At 40.1% G+C, this 22,928-nt stretch overlaps 1 protein-coding gene across 1 annotated transcript; it reads left to right on the top strand.

Annotated features, from left to right (window-relative positions):
* The first annotated feature begins 811 nt into the window (after positions 1-811).
* On the top strand, positions 812-6,957 carry LOC140239152 (cationic amino acid transporter 4-like). The gene is made up of 4 exons (XM_072319037.1): positions 812-816; positions 3,032-4,793; positions 5,714-5,822; positions 6,794-6,957. The coding sequence occupies exons 1-4, from the start codon at positions 812-814 to the stop codon at positions 6,955-6,957; spliced, it is 2,040 nt and encodes a 679-aa protein (XP_072175138.1).
* Positions 6,958-22,928: the final 15,971 nt, after the last annotated feature.

Genomic DNA, 22,928 nt, shown 5'->3' with positions numbered 1-22,928 from the left:
GCAAAAAATGAAATTCCCATTCATTTTCCTTACAAACGTCGACTATTGAAAAGATTTGGTGGTGTTTCCCTGTTTCGAGAGTGCTGGCTCCGGATGTTGGTGTCCAACTCTTGACCACCGACTATTATTTGAGATATTCGAAATGGCCGCCATAAAATATAAAGTTTAATACAAGTTTTTCCTTGTGAATAATGGGAAAAAAAAACCTAAATGAATTGAGGGTTTACCCTACTTTGCGGGTGCTGAATTCCAATCTTGTCGACGCAACGCTTCCATCCTTGAGAGTTTTGAGATATTCAAGATGGTCGCCAAGAATAGCTACCGAAGATCTTCTATACGTCAAAACTCTGGAGTATGCAAGAGGACAATGTGGTGCATCCACCGAATTCGGATTTAGCACACTCGAAATAGGGTAAACCTATCAATTTGTTTTTAATTTATATACCATTTATAATGACAAACTTGTCGTGGAATTTTATATTTTGGTGGCCGTTCTGAATATCTCAAAACTATCGGGGGGAGGAGTTGCTTCTACCAGGTTAAGATTCAGCACTCGCCAAATAGGGATAAACCTTTAATTTACGTTCAATTTGTTATGATTATGATAAGGATGATGATGGTTTCTTGTATAGCGTCGATATCCACCTTTGGAGAGCGCCATGGGGCTTGATCTAGAATGTCTCAACTTCAATAACCGTTCAGGCAATGGGCCTATGATGTTGGGATATTTTATTTCCATTATTCCGATTCACAGATTACATACTATTGTTGGGAAGGTGTAGCTGGGAAGAGGAAAATTTTTAAGTAAGCCATGAAGTATGTCAAGAACCCGCACTCCTGATCCATCGAGAGGGGGCATTCCAAAGCTGGAGCTCAGATAATGTAGAATGCTCTATTTCCCCAAGCTATGCGGGTGATAAATTCCCTCAATTGAACTTGGTTTGCTGTCCTCCGGCTACCATGGCTGATGGCTCTCTAGGAGCTCCGAGATGGAGGATGGAGATTTGCCATCAAGGGCTCTAAACATTAAAAAAATAAAATAAAAAAAACTCGCAAGTATGAAAGCAATCCTCTTGTTGATATGAAGCCGATGAGAAACTTGCAGAATGAAGCTAAATGAGAACCGCCTTCCTTTGTCGAGTAACCATCCGTGAAGCCATAGTTTGGAGTCTGTCAAGTCTGTGCAGTTGAGGTCGTGTCAAACCAATCAGAATTGAGTTGCACATCACGTCTATAGTCCACTTGTCATGAAGGCATGAATAGTTAAACAATATGATTATATTTGCATGCTTGCGGATGGTTTGTGGAAGCTTGCGAAGTTTCCGTATGGAGATAAAAGCTGCTTAAGACACAGATGTTATGTGCTACTCTGTTGTGAGTGAAGAATCAGAGTTCACTCGAAGATTTCTCATTTGATCAGAATATGGTCTATCATTGTGGCAGTACTAAGTTTCCAAGTTACCAGGATGATCTATCTTCACTTTAGCTCTTTGCTGACGTGATCCAATAACAAGTAACTGTGTTTCGTTCTCACTCAGATTTAGGTAGTTTTGAGAGCCATCTGTGAAGATTAGTCACGAAGGATTGGATACGTTGTAGAGCTGAATCCACAGCAGAAGGAGCAACAGAGCAATAGATCTATCGATGCCATCTGCATAACAATGATATTGGAGACCGTGACTTCTGATAATAATTTATATGGATGCTTTGCACATGCAGAATAACATGCGCTTGAGGCACACATGCAGAATAACAAGCGCTTGAGGCACACTGTGACGAAGAAAAAGAAAATGGTTTCGATCTAGCATGTCTAGTGTCATTGACAGAATATAGCTGAGCCAAGACGACAAGTATGTACAAAACCATTTGATGAGGGCCACTCCAGTTATTCTATACCTGAGTGCTAAGGCGTTGAATGTCATGATCGACTAGCTGTGTCAAAAGCAGCAGAGAAATCCAGGAGTACCAGGAGTTATAATCTATTTCACTTTGATTTATATCTCAAAGAAGATCATTCTGCATCCTCAGTAATTTTGACTCGACACTGTGATGAGGTCGATGAACTGACTGACAGGCATAGTGGAAGGAATTCTCTGTGAGATAGATACACAATTCATTCATCACGACACGTTCAAGAGTCTTGCTTAGGAAGGCTAAGTTGGAGATAGGGCAGTGATTGCTCACATTCTTAGGATCAAGATGAACCTTCTTTAAGACTTGATGTAGCCTACTTGAGCAACTTTTCATACCTCAGGAACATCTCCCAACTGCAGAAAGGCGTAGATGATGGTTGTCATGACATGATTCATATAAAGCAGAGCACTTTGAGAACAGTAGGCGGAATTTGGTCAAGAACACATTTTGCTGGTGATGACACAGATTCGGAGCATGTACATTCCATCGAAATAGGATAAAGTTACTATCAAATCCTTTACATTTTGACCATATTAATGAAATATGTTGCTATTTCTATTTTTGCGGCCATCTTAAGTATCTCAAAATCCTCAAGGACACAGAAATTTCATATTCTAGCAGCCATATTGGTCATGTTGGTTGCTATCTTGAAATCCCTCAAATCCCTCAAGGAAGCAAGAGTTGCATCATTCAGATTGGGGTGGAAGACCTTTCGAAATAACATAAAACCCTCAAAACAGGGGGAAGGAAAAACCAGGTATAGATTCAAAATCTGATATTCGCACCCATAAAATGTATTATGAATATAATGTCTAAGCTACGTAGATTAACACTAGTACATTTTCATTGCCTCTTCACTTCACTATCTCAAGGGAAATTGTGTTTCTGCTCAAATATTTCATCCGCGATGGATGTGCTACGTCAGTCTAAAAAACACTTAGGATGTATGTTGAATCCTCTCTTGCTTTTTTTTTTTTTTTTTGGTTGTTCAAGAGAAGGAAGAAATGATTGCATGGCTTGCAAGAAGCATTGTTCTCCAATTAATTCTCTAAAAAATATATTCTAATGATTAATTAACTGAACATTGTTGTTTTCGTGTTCTGTCTTTGCTGAACAGGTACGTGAAAAAAAGGCACGTCAGGTCCACCTCTTCCCTTCTACCAGGAAACTACGTGCAGATCAGCTTGGAAAGTCAGAGGAAAATGTCACGGACTGCTAACGAGGAGCCCGCCCCGACAGGATGCCTTCGGCACTGGTTTGCGATCAATCGAAGAAAGCAATACGACACAGGCGAAACCAGATACAGGACGCAATTACGCCGCTTTCTTACCACTTTTGACCTCACTTTCCTTGCAATTGGATGCATGTTTGGTGCTGGACTGTACATATTGACTGGAGTTGTGGCGGCTAATTATTCAGGCCCCGCAGTCTTCTTATCGTATCTCATTGCGGGTTCAATCTCCATTCTCGCGTGTCTATGCTACGCTGAATTCTCGTGTCGTTTACCAAGGACAGGGTCTGCCTACTTGTTTACCTACGTCACAATTGGCGAGCTTTGGGCATTCCTAATTGGCTGGAACCTTGTATTAGAGTATGTTGCATCGGCCGCATCAGTTGGACGATCTTTCAGTGGATACATTGATGCCCTTACCAATGGATTGTACACGAACTTTACGATCGAATATATCTTAGGCGGTAAACCCTGGAATGTCCCATTTTTTGCTGAGTATCCTGACTTTCTTGGAGCCCTGTTTTGCTTTGGCGTGCTTTTGTTTGTCCTTCTCGGTGTTAGTACATCGTCAGTTACTAATAATATCGTCCTTGCGTTCAATCTAGTCGTTGTACTGATAATCATCGGTCTTGGTGCAAAATATGTCAATTTGGAAAACTGGAATTTAGAAGGAGGGTTTACACCGCATGGAGTTAATGGCTTGATAACGGGCTCTGCCATCTGTTTTTATTCTTTTGTAGGATTTGATGTCATAGCAATATCAAGCGAAGAGGCGTTGAATCCCAACCGTAGCATTCCAGTCGCCATGATTCTTTCCATCGTCATTGTAACAGTCCTTTATATGTTGCCTTCAGCTATACTGACGCTCATGGTACCTTACTATGAAATAAATTCCTCATCGGCCTTCGCTCAGGCGTTCAGTATAAACGGAGTGATCTGGGCAAAGTGGGTTGTTGGAGTGGGAGCCATTAGCTCCACATTCACCGCGCTTCTCACATCACTCTTCTGTCTTCCTCGGCTAGTCTATGCAATGGCTCAAGACGGTCTCCTCTTCAAATTTCTAGCTAGGGTGGACCAGCGGACCCAGGTCCCTGTCATTGCTGGCATTGTCTTTGGTATGCTGTCGTGTCTCCTCACCATTTTCCTAACACTAACCGATCTCGTCGATTTCATGTCTATCGGAGTTCTTTGCGCATACGGCATTGCCGCAGGAGCAATAATCATCATTCGATACAGACCTGAAGGCTATGGGATAAATATCCAGTTTTCCACTGCGGAACAATCGCCTGAAAACTCAGAGGTAAAACCAGAACTCTCCGGAGATACCGAAAATGGTCCTGTTATTAACGCCGACTCCGATGCTCTGGTTCCTACTCCGATTGGAGGTAGTCTTGACCCGCGCTTCAGGGAGTGGCCAGTTCTTTGGCGGCTCGAACAGTTTCGGCCGGGACAGGTGGTGAAGGTAGCCATGCTAGTTTGTGTCTTGTCAGGGATCAGCTCGCTAGCCACGATCTTCTATGGCATACATCTCGTCTGGGCGAAAAACGCGTGGGTTATAGGTTACATCGTTCTGAGTGCTGTGGTCAGTTTATTGTCCTTCTTACTGATACCGCTTCACAGACAGAATGATCCTGGAGACAAGTTCAAGGTAAGCACGCTTTTCAATGTATCAGTATCTTTGTTTATAGGCCCTCTTTCTCTTTGTCTCTCCTCACAATGCTGTTGATTTCTTCTATTATGTTTGTATCATTTCATATTGAAATTTGATTTTACTTTTCCTTCCGTTTTAGTTGAAAATGCTTAATTCAAACGCATATACTTCGTTTGTGTATTACTGTATTACGTCTATTAGTATGTAATTGTTTTCAGAAGTGGTTGGCCGTGACTTTGCGATTATTCAATCACAAATAATTCAAAGAAAAAGTGAGAGGTCAATGTTTTGTTTTGCAGGTTGTGATCTTTTCTCTATATCTATTCTCGCACCCTCATATGTGTCTACCATTATGTAAGAAATATGGATGGCAAGAAGTATTTCCATCATAAAGTCATATCTCTCTTGCGAAGTGGCTGGTCGTTGTGCCACGAGACGTGAATGAATTGTCTTACTATCTGTGAGGCGGATCCAGTTTATCAAACACATCATATAGATTATGTATTATGTATTGTATGTGTGTTCACATACATACATACACATATTTTGACGGCATCAAAGGTGGTTCAAAGGGAATAGGAATATCGAACTGTGACTCCTTTTCGTGTCCCTCATTGGACCAACAATATGGGCAGTATATAACATCTCCCATTTATCCATCACGGGTAAATGCTCGCAAACCAGTCAGAGTTGAATAAGTGACTCGGGTGAGTCACGAAACCGTCCTTTCTGTGATATTCGCAAGTAGACGTAATTACAGTCAAATGGATTCAGCTTCGTGTTATAATGTACTACCTGGATGAATCAAAATCTATATATCAATATGATTATGACGAATTGTTTGCTGAATTGATGGATCGATTACCTTGAACAGTCTTACTTCTCACACTCATGTTGCCAATGTCACTTCTTTCTAGGTTCCCTTCGTGCCAGCTGTACCAATTGTTAGCATGCTCTTGAATGGAACTCTAGCCCTGAAGCTGAGCTACATCACCTGGATTCGCTTTGTCGTTTGGATAACCATAGGTAATTTGAACACCTAAGCGTCAAACAATTCAAAATTTAATATTGCGCTGTGCTCTCTTGTATAAAAGGCGTACATTTCGCTTCCCTCCAATTCGAAAAGATGTCTTTTTGCTGGTATGTGTCTGATTGCTTCGGGAGTTCATGATTTCTTTGTTTGTTTGTTTGTTTGTTTGTTTGTTTGTTTTTGTTTTTGTTTGAGGCTGGTGTTATTTGTCTTGAATTTTCATTATCTCGATTGTCATATTATGTGTACATGGAAGTATTCTTGTTACGTCAAAATCATTATGTATTTCTGTGTATGTCTGCATAATTCGACCTTTAGTAGCCGATCAGATTTCAATTAAGAATTTTTGAATGTTATTATCCGATTCAGAAATAGAAACATTAAACTGACCATAGACATAATCATAATGTAACAATCATTAGTTATTACTTTATAATATTGTTGTTACATTTACATTCATAGATGCTATAACATCCTCTATTACTGTGGCCTCTCATGAGCTTGTTACAGCTGACTGTACACTCTACGGCCACCTTTCATGACCACACACATAACAAACTGATAAACTGCTTTCCGTCAGACCATATTTAATTCAACTGGAGTCCCTTCAATTCAAGTTAAAAACACATACATCAAATCCCATACAATTAAGAACAACAAAGTATGGAAAAGATATTGATAGATTGTGATTAAGAGTGATATTTCAATAGAGATTCATATAAATGAAGTCTCAATCTATTTACAAAAGTGGAAAATGTGACATTAGTTAGAGTCAATTATTTGTATCTTGGCCTTAGTTCTCAAAGATGCATTCAATGTTCAACATTTAATTTTAGTACGGTATTAAGTGAAATGATAGGATTTATCAAGCAGTCTAAGATTAAACTTAGGCTGAGGTGTGTTAGTTATTAAAAAAAAAACAATAATTGTAGATTTGCACTCGCTTTCTTCCGTCTATTTTGTTCAGGCTTGGTCATTTACGCGCTGTATGGGTATAATCACAGCAAGGAAGGACTGCGAACCAACCGGCTAGAGGAAACGGAATTAATCCAGCAAAACAGTCCGTCATCAACCGACCAGACGTACGGTAGTACCGGTCAAGGTACGGACGACATCTACTCACCCAATTAAACGCTCTCAATTTTAATTGCGTACGTTTTTATTTCCTCTTGTCCTTACATTGGTTTCCAATCTTGAGCAGGTATGTAGAATTGAATGAATTGATTATTGGCATTTGAAGTACTTACAATCTGAAATAGTTATATAGTAATAAGGATGTATGTGTGTATGTGTGTTTCTAGAAATACGTATTTGTTCACAACCTTATTTTTTCATATAAATCTCGTTTTGTCGCACTTTCATTCTAAAGTGTGTGCAGCCGACGTTTTTCCCAACCATCTCGATATGGGATATCTTAAACTATCGAATATTGTTGGCTGACTTCAGACTCGATATTCTATCTGATAGATGTTAATGTGACGTGCTTCGCATTGAAATGTTTTGTTACAGTCCATCCTGAATTAAACAGTGTGATCCTGATGGTATATTCTCATCTTAGACTGCAGTTTGTTTTTAGCACAAAATGTTAATATGGTGGGGCTTTAAATATTCTCCGAATCATCATGTATATTAACATCTATTTGAAATATCGTCTTTAAGAACATTCATACTGTCGGCATCTCGGTAGAATCCAAGAAATTGCGGGGAACATCACTTAAACATAATCAGTACAACAGACAACAGGCCCAACAGTATACTTTCTATCAAGTGATCACATTTTGCTTTTAATTCTTGTTATGGTTTCTTCATGGCTTGATGCAATGACCCTTATTTTCTTTTCTTTTCTGATATCAAAATAATATGAATTAGAAAATGATATAGTAATTAGTCGAAGATATGTTACAGTTATGTTATGTACAAATTGTTTTGCCTTGAGTCTCTACAAATCGGTAATGGTATTAACTGGCTGTTGTTTATGGGCGTTAAACAATGACTTTAAATGTATGAGGCGTTAGTAAGCATGGTGAGGGTTGAGGGTTAAGGCGCTAAAGAGGGACAAAGGAACGTCCTAATTATGACATTATTCCCTAGGAACGATGACTTTGCTTTGGACATTATGGTGCAATTATCCCACGCAACGTGGGAAATTATATGGTTGCTTCCATTTCCGTGTGTGGTTTGGTAAAGAAGTGCTTTAATTTTGTGTGCTGTGTGTGATGTTAGTGTGTACGTCATAAATTGTTTTTGCCAATCCTGTGACTATACTCGGAGCCTTTTTCTTATTTCTTCAAGGAATGCGTGGTTTTATGACGTTAATGGAAAGGTGGAAACTTGTGAGCACTGAAATTTGTTCTTATTGGGTGCAATTCCTTCGGTATTATATTTTACGCTTGCCATGGCTACAACATCGGGGCCATGTTGCGGCAATCTATACCTACATTAATTTTTTTTTTCCGTTTACTTCATGTTTACTCATTTGCACCTTTGTAACTCAAACAAATATAAGATTTCCTGGTAAATCTTAAACTCTTACCAATCAACTTAGTGTGAAATGGATGTTTAAAGATAATAATACCACGTGCATCGCGTCGATAGATTTTTCAAGTTCACATCAACAGTGAGCAACTTCATCCTACAGCACGTAATTTCGTTTTGGAGCAATCAGATTATAGGTGTTAAAAGGTATATTCATGTACGGTGGAATTTTTCCAATAAACTTTACGAAATAAAAAAAAAAAAAAAACACGGAAAAAGTCGATTTTCTGCTTTATTCATCCAAAATTGGAATCGTTGTCAACTGGCTGTGTACGATGTATCTGATACAATAATGTATACATTTTGACCTTTACATGCGTGCACACACACACACACACACACACACATGTATATATATATATATATATATATATATATATATGGTTCATTATTTTTGTTCCATTTTTTTATTATATTCATTACTCCCTTCATTAAAGCACGTAATATCATCTACAATAAAAGCATGAAAAGGCCCTTTGCCTGTTTGCGGGAACACAATCGAAAGCATGTAGTTATCCAGGGAAAAAATAGGCAGATATTCAAACTACTTTCAAGGAGATCAAAGACACATTAGTATCCAAGTAGTTTTTGTTGTTTGCAATACGAAAATGAACAAAATTTATGTATTTCAGAATTACAAGTACTTCAGGTCCCCCCCCCCATGACCCATCTGATGGTTTAAGGGAAAAAAGTCTACGTCACTGCTATGCTCACTAAATTTCGACATCTATAACCATGTACCACAGCGACACACACACACACATACACACACACACACACACTTATGCTCATATGCATGCACACACACACACCTTAACAGACACAACCACAAACAAAAACATCAAGAGCTTAAACATATCGCAAAGGCATATAATTTCCATTTCAATCTATGCCTATCCCCTGAACAGTCGTAATTATGTGAAGTAAAACTACAACAATAAACAATAAAGCAAAGTGACCTATGCTTGATACAATGTACTAGTACCATTTTCTCCCTGATAATTTACTATTTCATTCAAGTTTTGTCAAAGTACTACAGGCATACATAGAGACCCAAGTAATGACATTATTACATTCTTGGGACTTTAAAAGACAAACATTCTTTGTTTTCTATGATGAAAATAAATTCCCTTATTTCCTCAACATTTCTGATGGCATCATCAGTTTCACCACGTTTGTTTATTCATTCCATTTTTTTTTTTTTTTTTTACTGTACAGTGTAAAGATTGCCTACAATTTCTCAAATTTCCACCTAGTATGGAGTATGTCTTCATACCTCTTAAACCTGTAAAACTATCCGGTTCTATACGTGTAAGGATTTTGCTATAAAATGCAAACTCCTTTTGTGAAACCGTATTTCAAGTGTCATCATTTTAAACACAAAAAGGCAAGAATATAGCACGCTTCTGTGTTACATACTCTGTGGCGTTTATTGGTTCCTTTGTTTAGGCCAATGTATGAGCAATTCAGAAACAAAAGAAGCGCAATAACAGAACATGCCGTCTATAGCGTCATGACATTATTTGGATTCGAGTAGACCAATGCAAGGAAAGACATGAAAGAAGTGGTTTTTGAACGAAGTCTAAACTTTTAAATCCAAGAATTCATGATTAGATAAAGTTTCTTGCGCAAATTAAAAAGTAATTTGGCAGTTCACAATATGTATTGGTCAACATAGATATTGCAACAAACTTGGAGCTTAGGCCGGAACGTTGTCCATGAACTGGTCATGGATCGTGGACTGCTTCCCCCTGCCAGCAAACTGGAATACACCTGTCGCCATCCGGTCACAGTCCGCTGATAGCTGGTTGTACCCGTGAAGACCATCGATCCAGCTCACGTGCCTGTCAAACCGTGTGCTCCTCTTTATCACGCCATCTGCCTGAGCTCTGGCATCGTTCACTCACCGCAGCTTGACGATAGCTTCAGCTAGCCCTCATAGCGAGCATCATGGTTGACCTTCCTCGACAGCCAGGTGACAACTTAACCAGCACAAGTTCCCTGGTAGTCCCCTAGTCTTCAGGTGTCTTGGTTCTAAGCTGGCAACGTGATTTTGATTTAGACCTATATATTTATAATACCAACAGTAAATGAATAACAACTGAATTACTTTTAAGTAGATAGAATCAACATTACGGGCATTTATTTCGGTGCTATATTTTAGGGGTATTGAATGGTGTGTGTGTGTGTGTGTGTGTGTGTGCGTGCGTGTGTGTCTGTGTCTGTGTCTGTGTGTGTGTCGGGGCTTGGTGTATGTGTGTGTGTGTGTGTGTGTGTGTGTGTGTGTGTGTGTGTCTGGGGTTGGTGTGGGTGAATCTGCATGTCAGTCGAAACAGTAAGATGCAGGTGAGCATGTAAGTCTAGAGAGTGACAGAGAGGGTAAAAGAAAACTCGGATAAGGCTACGTGTGAGTCATCAATATTTGACAATTGGATTGACAATTTTTCCCATCACATTCGAATACCTTAAGCTGGCTTTTGTCACATCAGGCCTAAATCAAATTGAAAATCACATTTTGATGAATAGTAATAATTTTCATCAGAAGTAAAACATTTGGGGATACAGTTATCAAATCGTCAGCATATGAAAAAACATCACTAAGCTAACCAGTTGGCCCATAAAACAGTAATATCTTTTACTATTAAGAGAGCCTTTAATTGATACGGTCCTGAGCCCATCAATAAATAAGCAAAATATGCATGGAGATAGAATCACATCTCCTTCATTGTCCTTTAACTCCATTGGTAACAATGACAAAAAAAAAAAGAGAGTAAGACTTCCTCCATTAGAATCTATTTTTTTTTTCTTTTCTTTAACCATACGTGTACACAGTCATAGTCGTACCATACCCCTCTTTAAACCCAACTAAAACATTTGTGCTTATTGTCAGCTCTTGGCCCTGAGTAGTCTGGCTGACGATAGATTAAGTCCTGTTACAGTGGTATAATGGTATAGATTATAAACTCCGAAGAAAGGCGGCGTTGCACAAATATATTCCGTGAATTAAATTGTTTATTATTGACGAAGCTCGGTGCTTTCCGGCTCGTCAAAATGAAATAAAAATCAAGTGGTACAAAAAATGAACAATTCAAAGGGTTACATAAACGAACAGTATTGCTGCAAAATTTTTATCCTACCAAATCACATTGTGGCAGACATACACCCAATCATGGGATTTAAATAGTTAAATAGCACCTGGAAAGGGGGGGGGGTGTGCGGATCGAGCTACCGAGTCCTTCAGTTCACTCGCGTGAAGTTCACAAAGTTGGGGCGTCCAAGGGTCTTACTCGCGGGAGAGCGGACGACGGGCAGGTGCGTCACACCGGAGGACGAAGACGGTGAGTAGGTCCGAAGACGGGGCTCCGAGACGAACGACGCCGACAGATGCCGAATGTCGACGAGTGTTTGGCGGGTGGCGTGATGCCGAGTGCCGGGGATGCTGCGTGCTGAATAGCAGCTCGGGATTGATGAGTGCAGGATGTCGCGTTATATAGCGATGCGGGCTAGACGTTTGTCGTGAGCTTTGTCGTGAGCTCAGCTCATAAGCCCAGCTCATCCAGTTCATGGAAGGGGTGAGTCGAGCTGGGGGAAGTTGGGGGCTTCTCCTGACCTGTGCTGCCAAAAGTTGCGCTGAAATGGGCTCCTCCTGGCCTGTGCTGCCAGAAGTCACGCTGCCTGCAAATCTGTGGTTTTGCCAGCCATGCTAAAACCAACTTGCGAATTAGGGCGTGCCTCAGCCTCAGTGCCTTCCCAATTCCCTATAGCTACACAGGAGCCTGGGTTGCAGCTCCTCAGCTTTTCGTCCTTCTGCAAGGAGCTCTTGGTATCATCTTGCTACTCTCACACACTCTCTCTCATAACTGGGCACTCTCATACTCACTTGCATACACAAACACAAAAGATTTTGCATCCTACCCAATTAAGCCCACCTGTCTGAACTATGCTAAAACCCTGGGCTATGTGTTATTGACCCGCTAGTCAGACTGGTACCTTATCCTATTCCTTATAATAGTCCCTATCTAATGTGTTCGAAATAAAGCTAAGATGTGAGCAGGCATGATCCTAATGCAAATGAGAGGAGGAAGGGTGGGGGGTAAACTGGTCGCATTGTGACATATCTCCCCCTCCTTCAAGAAATTTTTATAATTTCAAAAAAGGGAGAAACATTAGTAAATTAGAACATAATAAAATCATTAGTTTGTGTTAGCGGAGTGGCTTTCTCCTGTGAAATACACATTGGGGTGGAAATTCAGTGTCAATATATCTGAAAGAAAAAAGAGAAAAGATCTCCCTGATTTGGAGACAGTCCCCAAATTCAGGTTTCAGGGATCCTGCTGAGATGATCAGCGATGATCCGAGATATCCTGAGGTACTCTGAGATAATCTGGGGTAATGAGTATGGCTTATTCTTGGTTGGTCCTTCGCTCGGTTGTCTGATGTCGCGCTTTCCAAGGGTTGTCATTCGGGGGATGTCGGTCAGGACGTCCTTATTCTCGTCCAGTACAGGTTTGATAGTTCCACGCCGACTTTTATCTGGATTGGGACTGGTCTGCGCTTTATGGGGAGATTCAGTGGGAGTTGATGTTGGTTGATGAAGCAGATTGCTCCGTGATGTAGGCTGGTCCTTCAAGTCGAGGGCAGCCCTTCTAAACGGCTCATCGATGAGGGGTTTTGATCCTAGGGGCACCTTTGTCGCTTTACCTTTTAGAGAGGTTCGTTGACATGGCCCACACGAACGGCAATAACGTCCCACATCGGCATGCATTCCAGGCCAGAAGAAGTTGGACTGAATCCTGTCGCGGGTCTTCTTGTTTCCCAGATGACCTCCAAAGTTGGACTCGTGTGCCAGCTTCACAACCTGATTCCGGAACTTTGATGGCACAACAACTTGCATCACCCCATCTGATCCGGGGGTTACATCAATGAATTTCCTGTAAAGTACATTGCTCGTATACACAAACGACGTAGTGTTGCCGTGCTTTGTCACACGCTGATCTCCGAGTTCTGCCAGGTTTCTCGGCGCTTTCAACGACTCATCCTCATGCTGAGCCTTTATCAAGTCCTCCACGGACACCATGCTTTCCAGTGGTTCGGGCACTGAGAGGGCGGGGTGCACATGTCTCGCTTGCCTCTGCTGTCCTCTGGTTTCCACTGCACTGGCCTGATGACTTTCTGGCTCCCATTTCTCATCTGGATTCGTTGGTTCGCGGACTCCATTCACATTTCCGAGAATGAGATCATAAACAGGCGAATCCATACACAACGCTTCAAGTGTGCCCGTTAGGTAGGGTGTGTCTACCTCAACAATTGCGACGGGGTACGTCCTCGCTGTTCCATCGATCAACACACAGGTCCTCTGCTCACCAGTGAATTGCTCCTCTAACACGAGGTTGCGTCGCACAACAACGGTTGAACAACCTGAGTCGCGAAGTACCTCCACCCGCTGTCTATTCACCATGCCTTGGCACACTGGCATAGCATCTCCACGTGTTCCACATGCAGCCGCTGACAGTACGGGAAGTGTGCCACCGGTTGCCAATTTCACTGTAGCTCCATCAGTGAGATTCTCCATCCCGATATGTGATGGATTCACAATCAGACACATCCCAGTCTGTTCCGGTAAGTGGGTAGTCTCACTGGATTCCTTGAGTAGGGGCTCAGCGGGTCCTGTGTCCTGGGGGCGACCTGCTGCTGACTTGCCCTCAGTGAGACTCGCACCCTTCTCCTGTCGACCTTTCTTATATGGGCAATTCCAAGAGGAGTGACCAAATTGAGAACAATCGAAACATTTCATTGACCTTTTCATGGGTGACTGAGATTGACCAGACTTTCCTCTAAATGGTACTGTTCCTGGGGAGGAATTAGGTTTGTTAGTACCACTGTTAGTTGTATTAGCAGTGTATGAACTGGATTTCTGGGCTCCACTAGAATGAATGGGCTTGTCTTTCATCCTCCTAATCCTAGGGTCCATGTGGGCATCCCGATACTGATCAGCAAGTGATAGAACCTCTGTCAGATTCCTGGGCTGACGTTCTTTGACAAACATCAGTAACTCCTTGCTACATGCATCAAATACTTGGTCTTGGATCAACAAAGCTTTAAGTCCCTGAACATCATCATTGTATGGACTAAGCTCAATCCATCTATCCAAATACTTTTCGACTCGGGAAGCATACTGCACAAATGTTTCACCCTGGCGGAGTTTAGACTGCTTGAACTTTAACCTATAACCTTCTTGGGTAAGGTCATAATCTTTCAGCAGGGACGATTTTACAATCTCATAGTCCTGCACCTGCTCTGATGTAAGCCTAGAGACAATGTCAAGGGCCTTACCAGATAACAAAGCGGACAGTGCTAGCGCCCAATCTTCCTTATCCCATCCCACACAGGATGCGTGTCTTTCGAACCGACAAAGGTAACTATCTATGTCATCCTTTCCTTCTTGAAAAACGGGCAGAGGGGGAATGCTCGGTTTATTTCCAACCTTGGGCCTGTGTCCCATCCCATTAGCATTCCTCAATTCCTCTAGTTTGATTTGTTGGGCTAACAAGTCTGCTTGTTCTTTCCTAGCATCTGTCTCAGCTCGCCTAGTTTCAGCTCTCTCATCTCTGGCTTCCTTAATGCACTCATCAACATACTCCTTCAACTCACTGCCACTAAACCCAAATTCTTTTCCCTGTGCAATGAATTTATCACGTTCCATACTGTAAGGCACTGAGGATAAGTTTGCACACTTACCAAAATAAATTTCGCGCTGCACAGAATTGAAGTGAAGACAGGCACAGCTGATGAAGCCTCCTTTTCCCCACTTGACTCACTGTTACAAGGCAGAATTTCCTATACAGCATAGAATATAACATTGCATGAGAATTGCATATAACATGGGTATAGCATTGCATGAGAATTAATAACACATACAAAACTTGCTAACTACACCAAACTATATTTTAACCTAACCTATCAAAAGAAAAAGTCCCTTCGTGGTCGCCATTTATGTCAGCTCTTGGCCCTGAGTAGTCTGGCTGACGATAGATTAAGTCCTGTTACAGTGGTATAATGGTATAGATTATAAACTCCGAAGAAAGGCGGCGTTGCACAAATATATTCCGTGAATTAAATTGTTTATTATTGACGAAGCTCGGTGCTTTCCGGCTCGTCAAAATGAAATAAAAATCAAGTGGTACAAAAAATGAACAATTCAAAGGGTTACATAAACGAACAGTATTGCTGCAAAATTTTTATCCTACCAAATCACATTGTGGCAGACATACACCCAATCATGGGATTTAAATAGTTAAATAGCACCTGGAAAGGGGGGGGGGGGGTGTGCGGATCGAGCTACCGAGTCCTTCAGTTCACTCGCGTGAAGTTCACAAAGTTGGGGCGTCCAAGGGTCTTACTCGCGGGAGAGCGGACGACGGGCAGGTGCGTCACACCGGAGGACGAAGACGGTGAGTAGGTCCGAAGACGGGGCTCCGAGACGAACGACGCCGACAGATGCCGAATGTCGACGAGTGTTTGGCGGGTGGCGTGATGCCGAGTGCCGGGGATGCTGCGTGCTGAATAGCAGCTCGGGATTGATGAGTGCAGGATGTCGCGTTATATAGCGATGCGGGCTAGACGTTTGTCGTGAGCTTTGTCGTGAGCTCAGCTCATAAGCCCAGCTCATCCAGTTCATGGAAGGGGTGAGTCGAGCTGGGGGAAGTTGGGGGCTTCTCCTGACCTGTGCTGCCAAAAGTTGCGCTGAAATGGGCTCCTCCTGGCCTGTGCTGCCAGAAGTCACGCTGCCTGCAAATCTGTGGTTTTGCCAGCCATGCTAAAACCAACTTGCGAATTAGGGCGTGCCTCAGCCTCAGTGCCTTCCCAATTCCCTATAGCTACACAGGAGCCTGGGTTGCAGCTCCTCAGCTTTTCGTCCTTCTGCAAGGAGCTCTTGGTATCATCTTGCTACTCTCACACACTCTCTCTCATAACTGGGCACTCTCATACTCACTTGCATACACAAACACAAAAGATTTTGCATCCTACCCAATTAAGCCCACCTGTCTGAACTATGCTAAAACCCTGGGCTATGTGTTATTGACCCGCTAGTCAGACTGGTACCTTATCCTATTCCTTATAATAGTCCCTATCTAATGTGTTCGAAATAAAGCTAAGATGTGAGCAGGCATGATCCTAATGCAAATGAGAGGAGGAAGGGTGGGGGGTAAACTGGTCGCATTGTGACACTTATTAAAGTGATCCATCTCTCGTTCCATAATAACTATTTCTAAATTTCTTCAATAGTACTATTCAGAGTTATTGCAGGAGAAATATAAGGGTTTCCCATATTTGCTCATTTTTTTCATCTGGAATTGGAATCATTGTGCTTCTTGGTATATTGTAAGGTATATATCCGTGTCTAATCCTTGTGGCAACAACGTAGCAATGTATAATCCACTTACAGTATCATTACCACAAATATAGTGATCCAGCATAACTCCAGTATAATAACATCCTTCTTTGTCTCATTTGGCTTAAAGCATTCCACCCTTAATCTGCTGCTATAAACACATTATCACTTCGAGTACATGAATTACACCTACATTTTTTTTTTTTTTTGTGATGAACTTTCAATAAGATTTTGTCGAAGTAGTCATTTCCCCTTCCATCTCAAATACACTGCTTTACAACTTTTAACACTTTGTGCGAAAACATTTCATCAATACCATGAACACCCTCCTTCCCCCGTGTTTAATCACCATATTTAGGACTGCCACATTTTTTAACCTCTTTCAACGGATTTATTGGGTTACCTGCAATAGCAGCAACCATTTTATCCCTCTTTATGAATTCAGAATCCTTTGGTACTCGTGAGGATTTGTGATGATCAGCAGATTACTTTCGCGGAAGATAAGAGAGACATTTACAAAACTGTTGGGATATGTTTGGGTTTTACACAAAAAAAAAAATGTGAGCATCGCGCACGTCTTTCGTAGGACGATTTGTGTGCATAATCATGATGAAGTGCTCAATACATTTTCGAGAACAAAAGCGATCCACGATGCTGAAAACGTTTGCAAGATATTTCACGTTTTTAAATTCCCGTTGAACTGAAACGACACCTGTGAAGATTTGACACCTCTTTCTAACCCCAGCGCTGGTTTGCTGATCTTTTCAAGACTAGAATACAAATGTTGGTCATTTGTTGTTATCACAAGAAAACTGCGTTAGAGAGGAGGGAGTAAAAGAGAGAAAGATGTATAGAGTTTGTAGATAAATTGATGACGGGAGAGAGAGAGAGAGAGAGCGCCATATCCATAGAGGAAGAGAAGTATGGATGAAGAAAATGATATCAATATTGGTAAAGAGCGCCATTATCTCCACTGTCAATAAACACTATTCGCCTTAGGGAATCCCTAAATTCCATGAAACGCTGTCATTTTATGGCATATAATTTGACATTCTTTTCTGCCGAAGTAAAGGTAGAAAGAAAGGTTTAAAAAGCAAGAATCTCGGATAAGCTGGGTTACCAGTTTTCTGGTTTTATTCATGACAATGAAGTTCCCTCTGTCGCCAGAGAGAGATATCAGCCGCGGCAATGCTGCCTATGTCTTCCAAAGTGAGCGTGTTTACTGAAATAAACTTAGGGGAAAATAAAACGTGGTGTATATTCAACATCTACTGTGTGTGTATTCACCCTCAAGCTCTTTCCAGCACGCTGTCATTCCTCAATACAGCCGCATTTTTCGGATTATTTTCATGTATCTATAATGCTGCCTTGGTTGGCTCCCGTCTGCTGGCTCGACATGCTTTGTGAGATCTATGAAAGCCACAATAATAGATCTCCTACAATGTAAGGGGGTTTGCACAACAGACACTCTTGTACGACCTCTTTTAGCAGAGCAGCGGATTAAAGAGCAAAGGGGAAAAAACGAATAACGAGCACTAACAAGAAAAGATAATCAAATACCTACAGACGGTCGATGTACATATGGAATGGCTTGTAGTAGATTTATGAAGGCGCACAACTGAGAATGTAACTTGTTCCTGTGACAAAATAGAGAGGACGATTTAAATGTGGTATCCCTCGTCCACAAACATGGGCTAGGGTTAGGACGAGATAATAGTAGCAAGATAAACTGACAAAGTCTGAGATAGGTGTGCTACAGAATTTGCATCCTATATACTGGACCACCAAATCATAATCAGTTCTGGATGGATTAATAGTTTCATAAAACTTGGTCCCCATAAAGGAAAGTTATGGAATTCTGTAGTTTCCCATGGTGTCAAAATTAAGTGGTATCAGTCCCATATTCACAAATAATTTTATCGACAAACATTAACAAAGATGATGTCATCACAGTACGTGTCTCCAGTTGCTTTGTGCATTGATCTTCATAAAATTCTTGACACAAAATTCAAAAAAAAAAAAGATACAAAGTGTCATCATATTATCATAAATTTCAATGTATGTTGTCATAATATAGCCTACTAAAGGTGACTTTGGGGAAAAGAATGCAGTTGCCAAATCAAAAATGAATAATTTATGATCATATATTGTGTACAAACCATTCAGAGTTGCGAGGTGATGTCTTTTAATGTACGTGTTTGGCTGCAACAAATATCCCTAACAGTACCATGACCTTTTTTCTCACAAGCAAAAATTGATGAAACTGCTATTACCCACGTTCTAGTAAAAAGTAGCGGGTACACTATTGATTTAACTTAACTTGGACATGGTTTGGAATTTCAATTGAAACCTAACATAATATCAGAGAGGATGGCAGAATAATATATTATTGGTAAAAGGTGGTCTATAGAGTGCTACTGCATGTCATTTCTTTCCTCTTTACGAAACCTTGATTTATTTACCTATTGTGTGCACATTGTGCGCATTGAGATTGTTATGAATATAGGAATTTAATATTGACGTGTCCCTGCGACTTCAAAGAACAGTGATGTCTTTTTTTTTTGTTCTGTTTTGTTTTGTTTTGCCTGCTACGTGTGTGCATTTGCGGAAGAAATACGAAGATATCTGATCGCAGGCGGGTATAATCAGCACATCAGCTCCTTTAAAATTCTCCGTCGATCGTTGAAACTGTATCCGCTAAAGCTTATCAAGTGAACAAAATCATACCACCAGCAGAATAGAAACAATGAAATTAAATTGAAGGTTTTCTTCAGGTAAGCTCCACGCGATTGTGTAATTGAAACCAACTTTTCATCAAAACTAATGATACAATGGTAATCCAAAGCACCCAACAACAACACGTGATCTTTCTGATCTGTTGATATCAATTATATCGAGTTTGCTTCTATCTAGATCAAAATTACATTCATTATACCAGAGGTTTGCATCGTTTGCACCGCATGTCTTTGTACTTTTAAAGGAACCTCTCTGTTTATACCTTTCTTTACAGTACATGTTGTTTAAGACAGTTGATTTTGAAGCAACGTTATGTTTTGGCACTGCTCTATGCCACCTCACCGTCACCCACTCATCCTGTATCCCTTCAAAAATTATTCCCAATCTCATGATCGGGAGTCACTAGACCGTGATGACATGTCAGGTCATGTGATCAACTGACTTTCACGCGTTCACTTCCCAGCTTGATAAAACTTCGACGAAACAATCGAATCTTCATGTCGTGAAATACGTCATTCTATCTCCATCGATATCGTAAGAGCACTTGGTCAGTATATCTCTAGATTCTTCCCTTTGACGTATGGCTGTCATCCCGTCCAGAAAAGAACAAAACAAATCAAGACAAGTGACTACATCATGCTGCTAAGAAAAGTATCAACAGCTGCGACTGAGTGATTTCCGTGAGTATCATGTATTAATACATTTGCTTTGATATATTATATACTGTAATCAGCAATAGGTATTTGCCTTTACATGTGTTGTTTCGATGTAATGCTATACAGAATTAGATAGATAGATAGATAGATAGATAGATAGATAGATAGATAGATAGATAAATAGATAGATACTTTAATATATAGATAGATAGACAGACAGACAAACAGACAGACAGATAGATAGATAGATAGACAAATTGATTGATAGATAGATAGATAGATAGATAGATAGATAGATAGGGAAAGGTTAATTTTATCAAAAGGAATGTAGGGGCCTACATAGCAGCCCAGAGGCTGGACTGCATGTCCTTGATATAAAATGTAAAAACAGAATGATAGAATAGAATGTTTATTCACATTAGACAGATGAAACCTTGAGCCGTATTACATTTACTATAAATGCATTTCTCTTCTAAAACACAGTTTTGCATCAAAGATTGATAACACATTTGTAAGTAATTACAACTGAAAATGAAATCCACTTATTTAGAACAAAAAGAATAACAAGCACAGTTGTATAATGTACATGCACGTATCCAACTGTGAATATTTACACTAAATTGATAATAGGTACCAAATTTCAAATCAGTTGCTCAAAAACTATGTGAATTGATTTATTTATGTAGTTTTTTTTTTTCAATTCAATTCAATTCAAAGGTTTTATTTCACTTCTTTCAACAGTATGTACAAAAAGTATAAATTCGACATGCGTTTGAAGGAATGATACATAGGTAGCAAAGAATTACATTTTCCAGTAGTCATTACAAAGTGAGGCATTTTTCATAGAAACATATTAATACATTCTTCGAAAAAAAGTGGAGGTATCCACTCAAAAGACTGTGCTTGTACTATGTGGGCACCTCACAGGGGAAAAAAAAAATAGGTGAATAACTTAACTACAAGTGTGCGGGAAATGAGAAAAGAAGGGAGAAAGGGGAGAGTGGAGAGGGAGGAAACAGAAATAGAAGTAAAGAGACGAGACAACTAAAAATAAAAAGCCTAGATCAATCAATACATTAAAGATCAAGCCCACAGAGACTATTAGCCATATTAGAAGTGTAGAGCGTTGAAAGCGACCGAGAAAGTGACATACTGAGAGCGGAACATTATTATCTGTTCCATGAAGGCACGTATAATAGTATACAAGTTCGCAATAAAATAAGCAAGGGATGTGATGTGGAATGCCGCGAAAGACGCAACCTAACATGCCTAAGAAAAATCAATAGCATCCTGGTGCTTACAAAACCTACATGCTTTAAAAGAAATAGACAAACAAACTTAGTTTCTTTCTGTTACATCATAAGACTTAAGGAGGAATGATTTCAATCTTTTTTTTTTAACAAATACAAAGAAGAAGCATTTTTTAAAATATGGACTTAGGGAGTTCCAGAATCTTGGACATGTATAAATAAATGTCTGCTGAGCTAACACAGTTTTTAGCAGGGGGCAAATGAAATTCATTATACAGTCTTGTTGGGTAACTATGGTATGTCAGGTTACGAGGAAACGTGGAATCAAATATAAGCGGAAGACAGTTATTATTATAACTATACATAAATTGTCCTAAATGAAATAAAAACAAATCTTTAATTTTCAAAATCTTATTTTCAAAGAACAAAGAAGCTGTATGAGAGCAAGGAGCGGCATTACAAATGATTCGAAGAGCCTTCTTTTGTAACGATAAAACCCTATGTAATAATGTTTGATGCGTGTTTCCCCATGCTAAAATTCCGTAATTTAAATAACGTAATATCAAAGACGAATACAGTATAAATAATGAGTGTTGGGGAAGAAACAATTTAAGCCTATTAATGACGCCTGCATTACGTGAAATAATTTTACAAACATTATCTATATGAAATTTCCAAGAAAGTTTATCATCTACTGTCATTCCAAGAAATTTTGTATATGAAACACTTTCTAAAATACTTTTTACTCAAATAAAGAATCTGAAACTACCTTAAATATCCTTTCTCGGGACTTTATGCATGTTTTGTGAGGTAGTGCTATGCAAATGATGTAAATTCGCTTTCTAAGTCTATTTCATTATATATATAAATTTTATATATATGCAAATTTCATTCTGTCAGTTGGCTACGACCTACACCTTATTACTCAAGTGTTTGTCGAATGCATCTGTAGCCGCTTTGAGACGACAGCAAGAACGTAAAGGAGTAGCTTTTTATTCAAGTTTGCATGATGGCAACTGAATTGATTCGCTCCAACAACCATCATTCCACTTCGTTGTGTATCAGTTTAAGTATATTTAAAAAAAAAATCTCCGCCTTTGAGCAAGTTGTCTAAAGGTCATACGCATTCAAATCTTGAATGGTTTTCACCAAAAGTGAAGGACTGCAAACTCCTTTGTGTTGACCTCAGAAGGCCTCAGTGACTGACAAGAAGAGACTCAACCTTCCATTTAACTACACTGTACGGGCCAGTCATTATACTACACGGTGGGTTCCAAAGAACATCGAAGAAGAAAGGGTAAGGTGCACTGGTGTATTCCATATGACTGAAAAGTCGCTGTGGCATTAAGCGGTCCAATTCGATCAACATTGGACGTGAGATCTCTCAAATCTTAGATCACTATTTAAATACGTACTTTGGAGAGATTCACAAGGTTATGCGGGCGTTGATTTACTGCTGTCCAACACCAACTTTTAACAGGTAAGAAGTGAAACTGTAATCTTTTTATGGGAGTGTAAGAGTATTACATTTTT

Source organism: Diadema setosum, chromosome 15 (assembly GCF_964275005.1).
Source record: "Diadema setosum chromosome 15, eeDiaSeto1, whole genome shotgun sequence".
Taxonomy (NCBI): domain Eukaryota; kingdom Metazoa; phylum Echinodermata; class Echinoidea; order Diadematoida; family Diadematidae; genus Diadema; species Diadema setosum.
The sequence above is the reverse complement of the archived record's forward strand: the minus strand, read 5'-3'. Positions and strand labels throughout refer to the sequence as shown.